Source organism: Spea bombifrons, chromosome 11 (genome assembly GCF_027358695.1).
Source record: "Spea bombifrons isolate aSpeBom1 chromosome 11, aSpeBom1.2.pri, whole genome shotgun sequence".
Classification (NCBI taxonomy): domain Eukaryota; kingdom Metazoa; phylum Chordata; class Amphibia; order Anura; family Pelobatidae; genus Spea; species Spea bombifrons.
In genome coordinates this window covers 16,141,152-16,154,810 of record NC_071097.1, presented here as the reverse complement: position 1 = coordinate 16,154,810, position 13,659 = coordinate 16,141,152, and the positions used below count along the sequence as shown (strand labels likewise).

The 13,659-nt window shown below is 40.5% G+C and overlaps 3 protein-coding genes across 3 annotated transcripts in view; 2 read left to right on the top strand and 1 right to left on the bottom strand.

Annotated features, from left to right (window-relative positions):
• Nucleotides 1-13,659, top strand: part of NDUFV1 (NADH:ubiquinone oxidoreductase core subunit V1) — a 587,185-nt gene that overhangs the window by 473,359 nt on the left and 100,167 nt on the right. The gene's annotated exons all lie outside the window — the stretch shown is intronic.
• On the top strand, nucleotides 396-4,912 carry ERCC1 (ERCC excision repair 1, endonuclease non-catalytic subunit). Its single transcript, XM_053450587.1, has 9 exons — nucleotides 396-897; nucleotides 1,040-1,261; nucleotides 2,690-2,793; nucleotides 3,103-3,202; nucleotides 3,292-3,368; nucleotides 3,700-3,799; nucleotides 4,077-4,148; nucleotides 4,421-4,489; nucleotides 4,682-4,912. The coding sequence occupies exons 1-9, from the start codon at nucleotides 811-813 to the stop codon at nucleotides 4,763-4,765; spliced, it is 915 nt and encodes a 304-aa protein (XP_053306562.1). The 5' UTR covers nucleotides 396-810; the 3' UTR covers nucleotides 4,766-4,912.
• On the bottom strand, nucleotides 4,900-9,721 carry CLDND1 (claudin domain containing 1). The gene is made up of 5 exons (XM_053450589.1): nucleotides 9,632-9,721; nucleotides 9,030-9,341; nucleotides 7,035-7,142; nucleotides 6,013-6,150; nucleotides 4,900-5,854 (listed from the first exon to the last, which is right to left on the bottom strand). The coding sequence occupies exons 1-5, from the start codon at nucleotides 9,681-9,683 to the stop codon at nucleotides 5,634-5,636; spliced, it is 831 nt and encodes a 276-aa protein (XP_053306564.1). The 5' UTR covers nucleotides 9,684-9,721; the 3' UTR covers nucleotides 4,900-5,633.

The following is a 13,659-nucleotide window of genomic DNA, read 5'->3' as shown; positions in this document are numbered from 1 at the left end:
GGTGCTGATAAGCTTTTGCGTTCTTCAACTCCCATCGCCGTCAGCCAGAATACTATTCATGACCACGTAGACGTTGCACGCGTGAGACTCAATATGTAAAAGCATTACTAAATGTACTTTTTTTTTTTAATTCACATTACTAGTTCGATTATATCAGCGACTGTCTAAAATGTTGTTTGTAGCGCAATGGAGTAAATTCACATATACTGCTAACGCGCAGTCAGCATTATGATATGAGAAAAGAACGTGAATTTTCCTCGACTCATTAATGATGACAACTCAGTGGGGCCGACTTTCATTCAGCGACAAATAGGATTAAAGACGAGGAGGGAGGACTACATTACCCAGCATGCAATGTTTCCGTAGAATTTCCTCGTTAGGCTTTACTTGTTACGCGTAACGTGTGCGACGGGCAGAAAGTATGATGGTCAACGATAACGTCTCAGTATTATTAATCAGTATTCCCAAAGTATGATGTTGGGGTACCTTTTTTTAATCTGATCGTGATGGTATATTGTTTGGGTTGTTGAGTTATTGTGCGTACGCTTTGTATATCAGTATACGTATGTAGTAAAGCGTTGTGATAATACAGAATTAGCTTCATTTAAAAAGTGCCGGTTTATCTCTTGGCTCTGCACAAATATGTTGTGAGGAATCTCGTAATGTGTGATGTAATAGACAGAAGTGGAGTCCTTTCCCTGCGTGCAGGGGTATTTGATTAATTTAATATACATTTTTAATATACATTTTTTATAATGTCACTTGTGCCTGACTAGGAAATGCAAGCCTTTGTTCTTTAACAGTTACGGAATGGAGTCACACCAAGAGGAGAAGAAAACAAAAGAAACAGAGCCAAAGAACTTCATAATTCCCTCTCAATTACCAGAATTGTCCCAGGTAAAAGACCTTATTTCTGTACACTATTAGGATCAGGTTATTTAAGCACGGTTATCTGGTGTTTAGGAAAGTATCACTTTAATAAATTGAAATATAAAATAATTTCCCCATGAACCCTAATTCTCTTTTTCTGCCACCCCAGGTACGTTCTCTTTTCCAAGCTCCAACAGCGGTGTCGGCGGTCCCAGCGGCGTCGGGTCAGAGTTATGCTGATTACGTTTTCCGGCAAGAGCCTAGAATACCTAAACAACCTGCGAAGAACTCCGATCCGAGAGAGGATACGGCCCTACCTAAAGGACAACTTCCAACTACAGCCACAAAGCCGGGTGGAGGAAGAAGCTGCATTGTGGTCAGCACACGACAGGTGATTACGTCCTCTGTAGACAGGGTAACCTAGACCAGCTTGTTTCAGATTTTTCAAAAGCATTTTATTGTTCTATTAAAACAAAGCTTACTGTACAAATTGAAAGAGGCTTAGGCGATATTGCTTGCACCTGAATTGAAAGATAGAGTTCAGTTGTTTTAATGGAAAAGTATCCAGTTGGACGAGTGGTCTTATGCTATGTAATGTGTATATTATGTAATGCCTAATGCTATGTAATGTGTATATTAAAGGGTAATGTGTATATTAAAGCATTATATACAGTGCTATATACAGTAATTTAGGTTAGCCTTGACAAAAACCTGGTTTTATCTCTGTGATGGGAACTGGGTACTCCCGCCAAGCTACGCTTCCTTCTGATACACCTGTGGTTAAGCCCTTTGCCTACCAGAACGAGCATTGGCGCTGTGGCTAGCCGTAGCATAGTGTATTCAGCGCATGTACTGTCCGTAAAAGGACAGTGGGTTATTACAGCAGCCCACCCCAAGCATTAGACAGAACCAATGTTGAGGTGAAAGGACTGACTTTTATTGAAGGCACACCAGTATTAAAATAGTACATGGAGGTAATTTATATACAACAGTCACAGCAAGCCACACATAGTTCTCCATCAGGCCCTCCTTTGTACATGGCTCAGTATTGTACTCGGCCCACTAGCAGGTTGCTGATGTAGTCTGTGGGGACGATGGTAAACATGGCGGTTCCCTGACTTTTGGCTGAAAATAGCTGAATATCAGGTCTTGGTGCAAAACTGGCTGTGGAGGTATCTGTCCTGTAGGTCCTCACCCGATGGAGAGTAACACACCCCATATAAACCCCCTCCCAAAATGAGGAAATGAGGCACTCTGTACCAGGGGGAAGAAGTAATCCCAACAGACCCCTTGTACCCACCTCCCCAAAAACAGAACCCCTTTACAAGACCAGGGTCCACAGTCTGTAGGAAGGAGGCTGGCCTCCAGGAGCTTTTATATGCAGACCTGCGACCTGCCCTTGTGAGTTATTTGATATTTTGGGTGACTTTCCTTGCTCAAACACCTTGCTGATTCTTTATGGCAATGCTATGAAGTCCATTCTAAAACATGTTTTAATTCAAGTTCCAATAATAAACAAATGTTTATCTGCAAGCCTATGGGCTCTCAGCCATGGTATTTTGGGTGTCTTTGTCTGCTCAGACACCATAACGAGCTTTTCATGGTAATACTAAAGAAGCCCTGTGAGTTGGTGTAAGCACGTCAGGCTAAAATGTGTCTAATCTAGATAGTTATTAGTGTGCAGTCCTCAATAGATGTCAGTAGATCTAGATCAGACCTCTGTCATCCCTGATTAAGAACAGCGCTTTTACAGACTGTATGTGTGCTTCTCGTGTAAACCTGCTTCTTTTTATTTTTGGATTAATTTACTGGAACACAGAAAGGAAACCCACTCCTTAAACATGTGCGAAATGTGCCCTGGGAGTTTGGTGACATTGTGCCAGATTACTTACTAGGGGAAACCTGCTGTGCTCTTTTCCTTAGGTAAGTAGAATATTTTTTTTGTATGACGCCAAGTGTAGATTTGCAAGTGTACTACTATCTCATACTTCAGATGCTTTTTCAACATAAAATTTCACTTAAGGCTGGAAAAGTATTACGGTCAAACCTAAAAAGCAGGTTCTTAATGCCATTTTAATGCATTCATAACCTCTTAATCCTGGAATCCACATTGCTTCCTCCCTTGGACTACGCAATTCATGAATTGCCTGAGTCAATGCCTGTATTTCGTATTACTTAATTTTATCAATTTAACAATCCAAATTAGTTACATGTGCAATGTGCTTCTTACAGCTTGAGGTATCACAATCTGAACCCGGAATATATACATACTCGCCTTCAGTCTCTTGGTCAGTCTTATGCACTTCGTGTGCTTCTGGTACAAGTGGATGTGGTGAGTCTAATTATTAGCTTTATGTATGCAGAATGGATACTATTGGGCATATTCTTGTCATTTTCTGACCTTTCCTTACACTGTTTCAGAAAGACCCGCATTTTGCCTTAAAGGAATTGGCAAAAATTTGCATCCTGTCTGACTGCACATTAATATTGAGCTGGAGGTAAGAGGAGGAAAAACATTGACTGTGAAAAGTTTGTAAGATAAGGTAGACGACACAAAGAGAATCACTAGAATTTGAAGTTTTACTTTATTGTGGACTGCATGTGTATATTACTTTGTCCAAGAAATGAATACGACACAATCATATACTCTGTTTTGACTACGTTAATCTGTCTAGTCTCTGATACTGACAGCATTCTTCTCAAATTATTGAGATAAACTTTTTGAAACCAAGAAAAGATTTAACAAACAGTATTGTGAAGCTGGGTGGAGGGGTCATCAATTTAAGACAGCATGAGCTTAGTTTCTTATCATAGCCACTTTTCCCATAGCCCAGACGAAGCCGCACGGTACCTCGAGACCTATAAATGCTATGAGCAGAAACCAGCTGATGCCTTGAAAGAGAGGACTGAGAGAGACTTCATGTCAAGGGTGAGATTACAAGATGTCATAAGAAGCTTGAAGTTTGTTGTTCCCCAAGTGAAAGGGTCTGGGAGCTCTGTTGCATCTGTAGTGAGCTTCCTTTTGTGTTAACTACCCACAGCCACGCTGCTACAAAGCAGTACAAGCTGACCATGCAAGATGTATGCTCCTAACTGACCCTTCCCAACCAGGTTTATAGAAATTTATACACATTAAACATTCGAAATGTTAATTGCACCAAAATAAATGTATTTTGTATCTTAATGTATTACTCTTTCAATTTCAGATGATGGATTGTCTCACAACCATACGATCTGTAAATAAGACAGATAGCTGCACTCTGATTTCTACATTTGGGGTCAGTATTTTTGTGCAACTATAACAGCACACCAAGAGAGATGGGATCGTTTGAGAAAACATTTAAACAGACACTTTTTTTCCCCATGTCTTTTTTTTCAGCCTCTATAACTGTGTTACTGTTGTGGATATTCTTATGTCTGCTTACACATTAAAACAAATGTTAAGTTTGCTAATTTGATCTTTATAACAATGCAAGGCTGTTCCAACTTTCAAACACGTACTGTTGTAGTTACGAATAGGCTTTGTGTAATATATTTTTTTTGTTTTTAGACTTTAGCTGATGTTGCTAATGCTTCTCGCGAAGATTTGTCTCTTTGCCCAGGGCTTGGTCCGCAAAAGGTAAGCCTTTAGCTTTACATGCAAGGGATAGGCATAAAGCTATCCTGACTTCAAGACCAAAGACTGAATTCTTTACATCAGGAAAAGCCGACAGATTAGGTGGTTCCGACTACCTCTCAATGTCACACTGTGTTTTGTTATTGGTTAGTATGTCATTCTAACCTTTCCAAAATGTTTGTTCATCTTTCTTAGGCTAAAAGACTATTTGATACACTACATGAACCATTTATGAAACCCACCATGTCAACATGCAGAGAGTCCACGGCACATGTGTAATCAATGAGCAGCTACGGTTAAGGGATCTTTCCGGATGGACAGCCGCATACAAAGGTTATTCGAAGCCTCCATGACCCCCCTTTTTTCACACTTGTTTATTGGGTACTGTATATGTTTCTATAAATAATAAACACGCTTATGTTTGGGTGACTGACTCTTTATTGACTCTTTATTGTCTATAAACAGATACAATACAACTGTTCATGTTAAAAAATAGTTCCAAAATAACACATACTGTACAAAAAGGGAAGGTTGCTCCTATTACATATACTTGATACACACACCCAAAACGTAGCCTGTATTAAAACCCCTTATCCTATAGAATTTAGGTCTTGCACATTAGGTGAACTATAGTGATTTTATTAGTGTTAAAAAGTGGTTGTAAAATACTACAGGTTTGGTTTTTAAAAGGAACACTCATCCTCAAGATTGTATTTTTAACACATGTCCAGTTTTCATGGGCTCCAATGCATTTTACTGTAGGCAAAATAGACTTGGAAAATGAAACCAGCTGGCAACATCTACTGAAACGTGGAAGCATCAATATGTGAACTTCTTGCTCCATCAACTTCAGTGAGAGCTACTGAGCATGTGCAACACCCCCCACCACGCTTTCAGTAGAGACAGGTGGGAGGGGGAGAAGCCCTCTATTCACTAAGCCCCTAGAGGATGTTTGCAATTGGGGGAATTATAATTATATGATGTGTGCCCCTTTCCAAAGGGAATATAAACTGATAAAAATGTTAAATTCTGTGGGGAGCACCATACACCCACATATCAACACCAGAAAATCTACATGTGCATTTGTTTATAAGTGCATGTTTCGCATAGATGGCCGATTGATCCCCACACAATGCGTACCCACCACTCATGCTACACGGTAAGCCTTCATTAGAGTGTATTCTCGACGACTGGCCCGAGCTGCCCACAAAAAGAGAGCACCAGCCATGACCTGCAAGGGTGAAGAGACACAAGCCAAGCAAAATGACCAGCCATACTCTCCCCGTACACCATGGGGAAGAGGCAGTCTCTCTTGTAACATCTGTACCCCGCTGGAGAAACACAGAACTGAGCCCAGAGTGCAAACGCCTGCAAGAAAAGTAAGTGACAGATACAGAAAAAAATTAAACTATGACCCTTTCTTCTGGTTCACCAGTAATGAGAATAGATGCTAGGCATACATAATGAATGAGCTGTGCCATAGATGGAGAAACTGAAGAGCAATGTGCTGCTGGCATGATACTGACCTGCTAATAGGTGAAGGGCTCCAGTCCCTAGCGCAGGGTACAAACTCCGACACACACACCCAGCCAAACCCACTACCGCACCAAAAAATATAAGTCCGAGGGCAACCAATGGAAGCAAAAACTGACAGCGCCAGAGATCTGAAATATAAAAAATGCTGCTTAATCCACAGATAGCGACATAACTATTTGAATACCTATTGTTACTTGATCTTTAGCTTAAATACATATCCATAGTTTCTCATATTATCATAACATGAGTTTGCTGGATAAAAAACACTACAGGAGAACTTGAGGTGATGTATTTGGGCAGCTTCCTCTAGAAATGTACCTTCACTTCATCATCGCCATCATGACCAAGGATATTTCGCACTCTACGTGTTAAATTTCTCTTATGGCAAAAGGCCTTTGTTTTAAGCCGTATGCATACATATTAGTGCTAAAATATAAATATATTGGCAGTAACAAAAAACACTTTGTGCAATAACCTGAATATGTAAGTCTTAATGTGTTGGAGAGCCCCAAACGCTCTTTTACATACAAACTAGGGGGCAAGCAAAGGGAACTTTTAAATATATCCCTTGTGAGAGGAGTATGAAGTATTTGGGCAAATTTAAAATTTGTAAGATCACCTTTTAATTTGCCCTTTGTTTTTTTTTCTATTAAACTTTATGATTAGAGATCCATTTGGGATCTTTATGGATCTCTCCTGTAACCAGATGGCACCCCCAGATCAGGTCATGAGGACATAAATAGGGTCCGTATTATTTTTTTGAAGAGGCAAACATTCTGGCCTCCCCATAGATTGTAAACTTGCAAGAGCATTGCACCCTACTTCTGTATAAGTTTGTCTTTTGGCTTATAAGTCTGTTAATGTTACTGTCAATTACCATTTTGTTCGTTTTCACTTTTTTCTGTTGGAGTAATGCTAAAGAATCTATAAATAAACCTCACAACGATCAGGAGGCAGATCCTGGGTCTCAGTGTTTTGAGATTCAGTGTTTCCAGCATTTTCTGTTACTTACATGTGCGCACTAAATCGGTCTCAGTGTTATGATTTCCAGGATCTTGATATTTGTCCAAAAACTGATCCGAAAACGACAGTAAAATGCACTTCGAAACAGATGGGCTTTCTGTCATATAAACAAGGTTGAAAGTCAAAGATGGTATTGCCAGGCAAGTACACGTATAAAGTGTAATCAGTTGCATCAAAAAAAGCATTGTGGGGTCTTAGGATCACATAAACATGAGAGGCGCGCTAGCTATAACATCTCTTTGCATTTGCTGCTTGAGGGCAAAGTGCCAATCTGGAGATTTTCCTTAATGTAATGTATTTAACAGAATGAAGAATTAATATTAAATTCCTTACAAAGTGCTTCAATATGCATTATTTGTTGGCGAGGCTGCATGGAGCACTAAACTGTCCCTAATGTGGATTAATACAAGCGGATTCTGCTGTCACCGTTGGTATGGGTCTTATCATAAGTACTGTAAGGCCACAAACCTTTCCCCACAATAACATTTTATATAAAACGCCAGCATTTTCTATTGAGCTATGCCTCCTCTAGACAAGGATTCTAACTCTGCGGCCATGTTCCTGAATAATGCAGGCACCTGTTCTCATGATACTCTAGCATTTAACTGCAACATTAAACCACAATACGTAAATATCAGAGAGGTTTTCAATGTTAAGCATTCTGAAAAAGGAAAATATAATTACATATTGATTGATCCTTTACTGGAAAGAAACAATTGGCAAGTTAAAGTTAATTATGCAAGTATACATTAACACTCCTAACTCAATTTTTCATATCTTTGTTAAACCTTTATGTGAAATTACGCTATGATACACTATATGGACAAAAGTTTGAGGACACCTGACCATTACACCAACAAGGACTTTTATGACCCCTTTGGAGCTAGAAACAGTTTCCATTCTTGTGGGAAGGTGCTTATGTTAGACAAGAAGGCCTGGCCCACAATCTCTTTCCAGTTTATCCCCAAGGTGTTCGATGGGGTTGAGATCAGGGCTCTGTGCAGGCCACTGTTCCCACAAAGTTGGAAGCGCAGCATTGCCCATAACCCCTTGGTATGCTGAAGGGGACATACCAAGTTATTTTGGACAATGCTGCGCTTCCAACTTTGTGGGAACAGCCCTTTTCTATTCCAGCATGACTGTACCCCAAATTAAATATCCAGATGCAGAGAGGCACGCCATATATTCTGACTTTGAGTCACATGGAAGAGAGGCAACGATGCTAAACATACATTGAAACTGTCCCCACCATTGAACATCTTTGGGAACATTTGCAAAAGGAAAATACAAAACACTGTGATAGATAATCTCTGAGGTGCCCTAAAGGAGTGCCAGAATAATAGCGACAGTAAAATTCTGTACAAACTTGTGGAAGCAATGGCCCACACAGTCAGAGCAGTCATGAAGGCGAATGTTCATACCTAATGAAGGTTTTTTTTTCCTTTCCTGTATGTAGTAATATTTTTTACTTTTCATAGTAAAAATGATGAGTTTTGTTTGAGAAAGATTGTATATTTTGCCAATATGAGGGGAGAGAGAAAGAGAGAGGCAGGCAGCAGTGAGAAGGCAGGTTCTTCCCCCATGTAAGTGCTCTTTTCTCATTTTGAAAGAATGCATATTAAAGTACACAGAGTACATTAATATGCACTTTTTCAGGTGGGTAGTCAGGAAGACTAAACTGTCCCTTTAAGGGTTCCACAATCTGGTGCCCCAAGGAAGTCTCCTGCCTACGTTTTACTTATCCAGAGATGACACGCTTGTCCTACACAAACTAGGGCCATGCGAGAAATGAATTTAACAGTGCTATGCACTAATCAATATGCAGACTTTACTTCTAGCAGACAAGATCTCAACCATACTTGTCCCTCACATGGAAAATCACTACAGCGACTAACTCCAAAAAGCGATGGACCTCAGGGTACCTGAAACGGGCAATAATAAAAGGAGAAAACTAGCGATAAAAGAACACTAAGAAAGTACTCACCATGCTGCTGCTCCAAATTGTGTTGGGGGACACGGATGCACATTTGCCAAAGACCTAGGCTGCCATTGCAACGAAAGAGAGCATCGGTATAGACTTTCTCATCAGTTTCACTGAGGAAGTCGGCTGCAGCAGCCTCGCTTAAGTTTGAAAGGACGGAAGGGGTGAAGTAGTGGTACCACGACACCGTCCCCACTGCGGTGGATAGGTAGATCACAGACAAAAGGGACAGTACGCTGCCTATCACCAAGGCTGTGGCAAAGCGGTTATCCATGTTTCTTCTCTGCCCCTTCCTCAACGTTCTGAAGGACACATCTAGCAGAATGCAAACAGTAGCAGGGATAAAATGACAGGTGCAGTAAGCTGCAGTGAGTTACTAACCCCAGGAAACGCATATCCTTTACACAGGACAATCACATCATTCACAAGGGTTTATGGAGAACATAAGACAATCAGTGATCGACAGCATGCAGATGTTGGCACAAAACTACGTATGGAGATGTAAAGTCACGCGTTACAAACATGGAATTACGTAAACGTTACATTAAATAGCACGGACCCTTTTTTTAAGGTATAATATAGAGAGATATAACAGCCGGCCTCACCTTTAAATCGGCAGTCATGTGACGTCTTTCCGGCGTACGTCACGCACAGCATTTTGGGAAATCGTGTTTCTCGGACGAAAAGAGGAAGTCCGTACTGTAGATAAAGACTGTGAAAAGATCGGTGCCTGCTTAGAGATGTGTTGAGAATTCTTACAGACGGGCCGATGAAGAATCAATACTTAATGATATATACTGGAAATGAAGACATCTTTAAATAAATGCTTGCTGGGTGGTTGTGAATTGAATTCTGGACGCACATAATAAATGCTTACCAACGCAGGCAACTAACATGTAATTGTTTTCCTGGATGGGTTACTTAGATATCGGATCCTTGGCCATTGTTGGCATCCCCGTTTGGCCAGGACGAAACCAGACATAGTGGCGTTTATTCAACGTCCAAACTTCGCTATTGGAAACGAGCAGCAGGGCAGGTCTCACTGTGAAGAATGGCTGAGGTGACCTACGAGGTGCATAGTTCAAAGGGAGATGAGATGTTGAAGAACCTTTACTGATTAAACTATACATGATACATGGCCAATCCCTTCAACAGGATCTCACTGGGGTTGGACCTTCATGATGCACATTGAAGTCCTAAGAGTAGAAATCAAAGCTCTCCCTTTAGTAATTACATCCAAGAGAGGCTTCTGTTGCAGACTGAATTCGTGTTTTCATCTGCAGGATACGTTTATAAATTTCATTTTTCAACTGGATTATATCATTCTTAAAGGGTTATTAATCAATCTCATAAAAAGCCCACCCCATAACCACACCAAAAAAAACATTGGAAATATTGTGAATTAGGCCTCTGAGGTCACAGTGTTATGTTAGCCGCCAAAGATAAGTAAGTATGTTCATGACAGCCAGGAAAGTATATTAAAGTGTGTAAAGCCTGAATACAAGCAAATCCTTGCTATAAACCAAATACTGGTTATCATGAGTCAGCTTTCAGTGCAATAACATCAATGCTAATGTAGCATGTATCGTTCATGTTTCTTAATTGCTTTCAACTAAGGTTGCCACTTCAAAAAAATTCTGGCCATGGTTGTGATCGGTGAGGGCTGAGCTGCAAAAGAGTGGAGCCATGAATGGCGGGGCCATGATGCGATACGTTAGTAGCGAAGATTTACCTGGATGACCTATGGAGTTCTGGAGGCTGAGGCAGAGCCTGCGCTTCCCCCATTTGACATTTGTGGCACACATTCACAAAGCGCACCATCCAACTACGCATATTCTGCCAGTGTGCCACTCCCCAGGGCCGCCATCAGTAGTTTTGCCAGAAGGCAACCCTTGATTGCCCAATATACTGTATTTGCTCGATTATAAGATGACCCCCCAAAATCTGAATATTAATTTATGAAAAAAAGAAAAAGCCTGAATATAAGACGACCCTATAGGAAAAAAGTTTTACCAGTAAATGTTAATTCATGTGAACTATGTGAACAATTGTTTGTTAATAAAAGCTATGATTGAGGAAAATATTTTGTTTTTGTTTTTATTTCCCTTTTTCAACCTGCCCCCCCAGTTGTGCACATCTGCTCCCAAGCTTGCCACTCTGCCCCAAAAATGCCTTATACCCTCTAAATGCCACTGTGCCCCATGATACGCCTTTTAACCCTCTATATGCCACTGTGCCCCATTATATGCCTTTTGACCCCCCTATGTGCCACTCTGCCTCCAGAATTGCCTTATACCCCTATATGCCACTCTGGCATTTAGGGGGTTAAAAGGCATATTATGGGGCAGAGTGGCATATAGGGAGGTATAAGGCATTTCAGGAGGCAGAGTGGCGCATAGAGGGTTAAAAGGCATTTCTGGAGGCAGAGTGGCATTAAGGGGGTTAAAAGGCATTTCACAGAGAACTCTGCCTCCAGAAATGCCTTATGCCCCCCCCATTTAACACTCCCTCCCCCTCCCTCCTCCAAACTTACCGGTGCTTCTGAGTCCCCGGTGCTTAGTCTGGGCAGCATGTAGAGCTCTACGCGCTTGAGCGGAAGTTGTCTACGCGAATCGCGTAGAGCTCTACATGCTGCCCAGACTAAGCACCGGGGACTCAGAAGCACCGGTAAGTATAACACTGGAGGAAGATCCAGGTCCCCTGCATCGCAATGAGGTCTGATTATAAGACGACCCTTATTATAAGACGAGGGTTTTTTTTCAGAGCATTTGCTCTGGAAAAAACCTCGTCTTATAATCGGGCAAATACGGTAGTTCCTGCCCACTTTTGCTAACTAAATTCTGTTCCAGGTCATCTGGCCAGTGGAGGTGGAATCAGTGGAGTCGAGTCACTGGTGCATTCAGAGACACCTCTTTAGGTGGTCAAGTCTAAGCCCTGACCACTCCTTAGGATAACTAAGATGTCTACACCCCTACCCAATAAAATTCAATTAGTTTTCACTTTCACAAGAATTCATGCCAGAGAGGTGATGACTAGGAACCTTGGATGCAGAACATAATAGTGAAGGCCTTCTAGGTCTAAGATAAAAATAAGTCATGTTTATATGAGAGAAGAATTGTAAGCAATTACTGTTTAGATAAGCCCATTCCCCTGACCTCCAAAACATGGGAATTACCATACTTACTACCATTTTCTCTTTACATTTTAATACTTTAAATATATACACTCTATCTGTACTCCATTAAACTTCTCTTAGTGGATTTCCATTTACCAATCTTAGGTTGCATGATTTCCATACAGAAGCTGATTTTAGTAATTGTAAAATACATCCTTTTTCCTGGATGTCCTCAACAGCGAGATGGACATTGAAGAAGTTTCAGGAACAGAAAACTGTTCATCAGCTCTCGAGTTACTGTAGACCATATCTTGTAGAATACAGAGCCATGCTCATGGCTGTGTGGGTAAATAACCAATTCTGGACTCATTAGAACTCAGTCCTGGGAAAGCTATGCTGCCACTCAGTAGACCAAAATGTATATGAGATTTCCCTCTCAGGGCAAAATGAGGTCCCTGAATTTATGCAATTTATTTTAGAGTCTAGCTGCAAGGGCCCTGCAGCTGACCCTATTTTTTGTATTTATTTCTTGTATTTGTTTTAATAAATGTATCTATGTTTCTAAACCACTGCACACAGTTCTACTGATTGGCTACTTTTAAACATTCTATATCACCACACATGCAACACCAGCTGTATTCTGACTTACCATTCAGGGACCTCATTAGAGAACTGTAATAGTCTTTATACTCAGGATATGGACAGAGTTCTTTCATACCATGCTGGACAGCATACTTGTATATGAACACAAATAAGATCTGCTTCTTTGCATTGTAACAGCAATACAGCTATTATTCACACATTTTCTTTTTTTAATACATTATCTTATTAGTATCCCATTGTGCCCAATATATTTTTGCAACAAGTTCATATAGAAACTTTTGTTGGCCCCACATTTCAACATCACTTTGGCTGTGTCGGTAGAAATGTTGCAATTCTATGATTCAGAAATACCAGTTTCTCAGATTTATACATTTTAGTGACATGGTAAATCAAAGCTCAGCCTATATTAATATTCCATAAACCAGAATACTCTTAATGCCACCCAGCCGCCGTAATAAAACATGGATCTCAACAATTTAGCAAAACCGAAAGCAGCACACCTTTACCAAAGTTATTGCCCATCCTAAATGTAATATAATGTCTCATTTCAACTATTTATCTACCTTGCTCATAATTTATTCTTTACACACCTTGCCAGAAGATGTGGTTAAGTCAAGTCTGATGGTAACCATTAATTTCTCTTAACTTACATATTGCTATAAAAAAAAATAGATGGGACTCGCACAATTTAGGGTACTTTAACGCAGTGGCAGGCTAAGCATTATATGGCCATATAGTGTGAAGGAATCCCCAATATTTATACCATCGATATAACTATATAAAGCCATTGTTTTATGTTAAATGCTATTAGCTGGGTATGGGCTGCATTGTCGCTTTGTTTTGTGTACTTATTGGTCATTACGGTATTATCCTAGTACCAGCACAGGAATCTGAATATGTATGCCTTTTGTGCCT

What these genes read in the sequence shown, in the direction of transcription:
- ERCC1 (XM_053450587.1), top strand. Translation starts at nt 811, where the DNA reads ATGGAGTCACACCAAGAGGAGAAGAAAACAAAAGAAACAGAGCCAAAG. An exon ending in TGCTGTGCTCTTTTCCTTAG is followed by an intron (nt 2,794 to 3,102) that starts GTAAGTAGAATA and finishes TGCTTCTTACAG; the next exon opens with CTTGAGGTATCACAATCTGA. An exon ending in AGAGAGACTTCATGTCAAGG is followed by an intron (nt 3,800 to 4,076) that starts GTGAGATTACAA and finishes TTTCAATTTCAG; the next exon opens with ATGATGGATTGTCTCACAAC.
- CLDND1 (XM_053450589.1), bottom strand. Translation starts at nt 9,683, where the DNA reads ATGCTGTGCGTGACGTACGCCGGAAAGACGTCACATGACTGCCGATTT. An exon ending in ACATGACTGCCGATTTAAAG is followed by an intron (nt 9,342 to 9,631) that starts GTGAGGCCGGCT and finishes GCATTCTGCTAG; the next exon opens with ATGTGTCCTTCAGAACGTTG. An exon ending in AGCCCTTCACCTATTAGCAG is followed by an intron (nt 5,855 to 6,012) that starts GTCAGTATCATG and finishes CTTTTCTTGCAG; the next exon opens with GCGTTTGCACTCTGGGCTCA.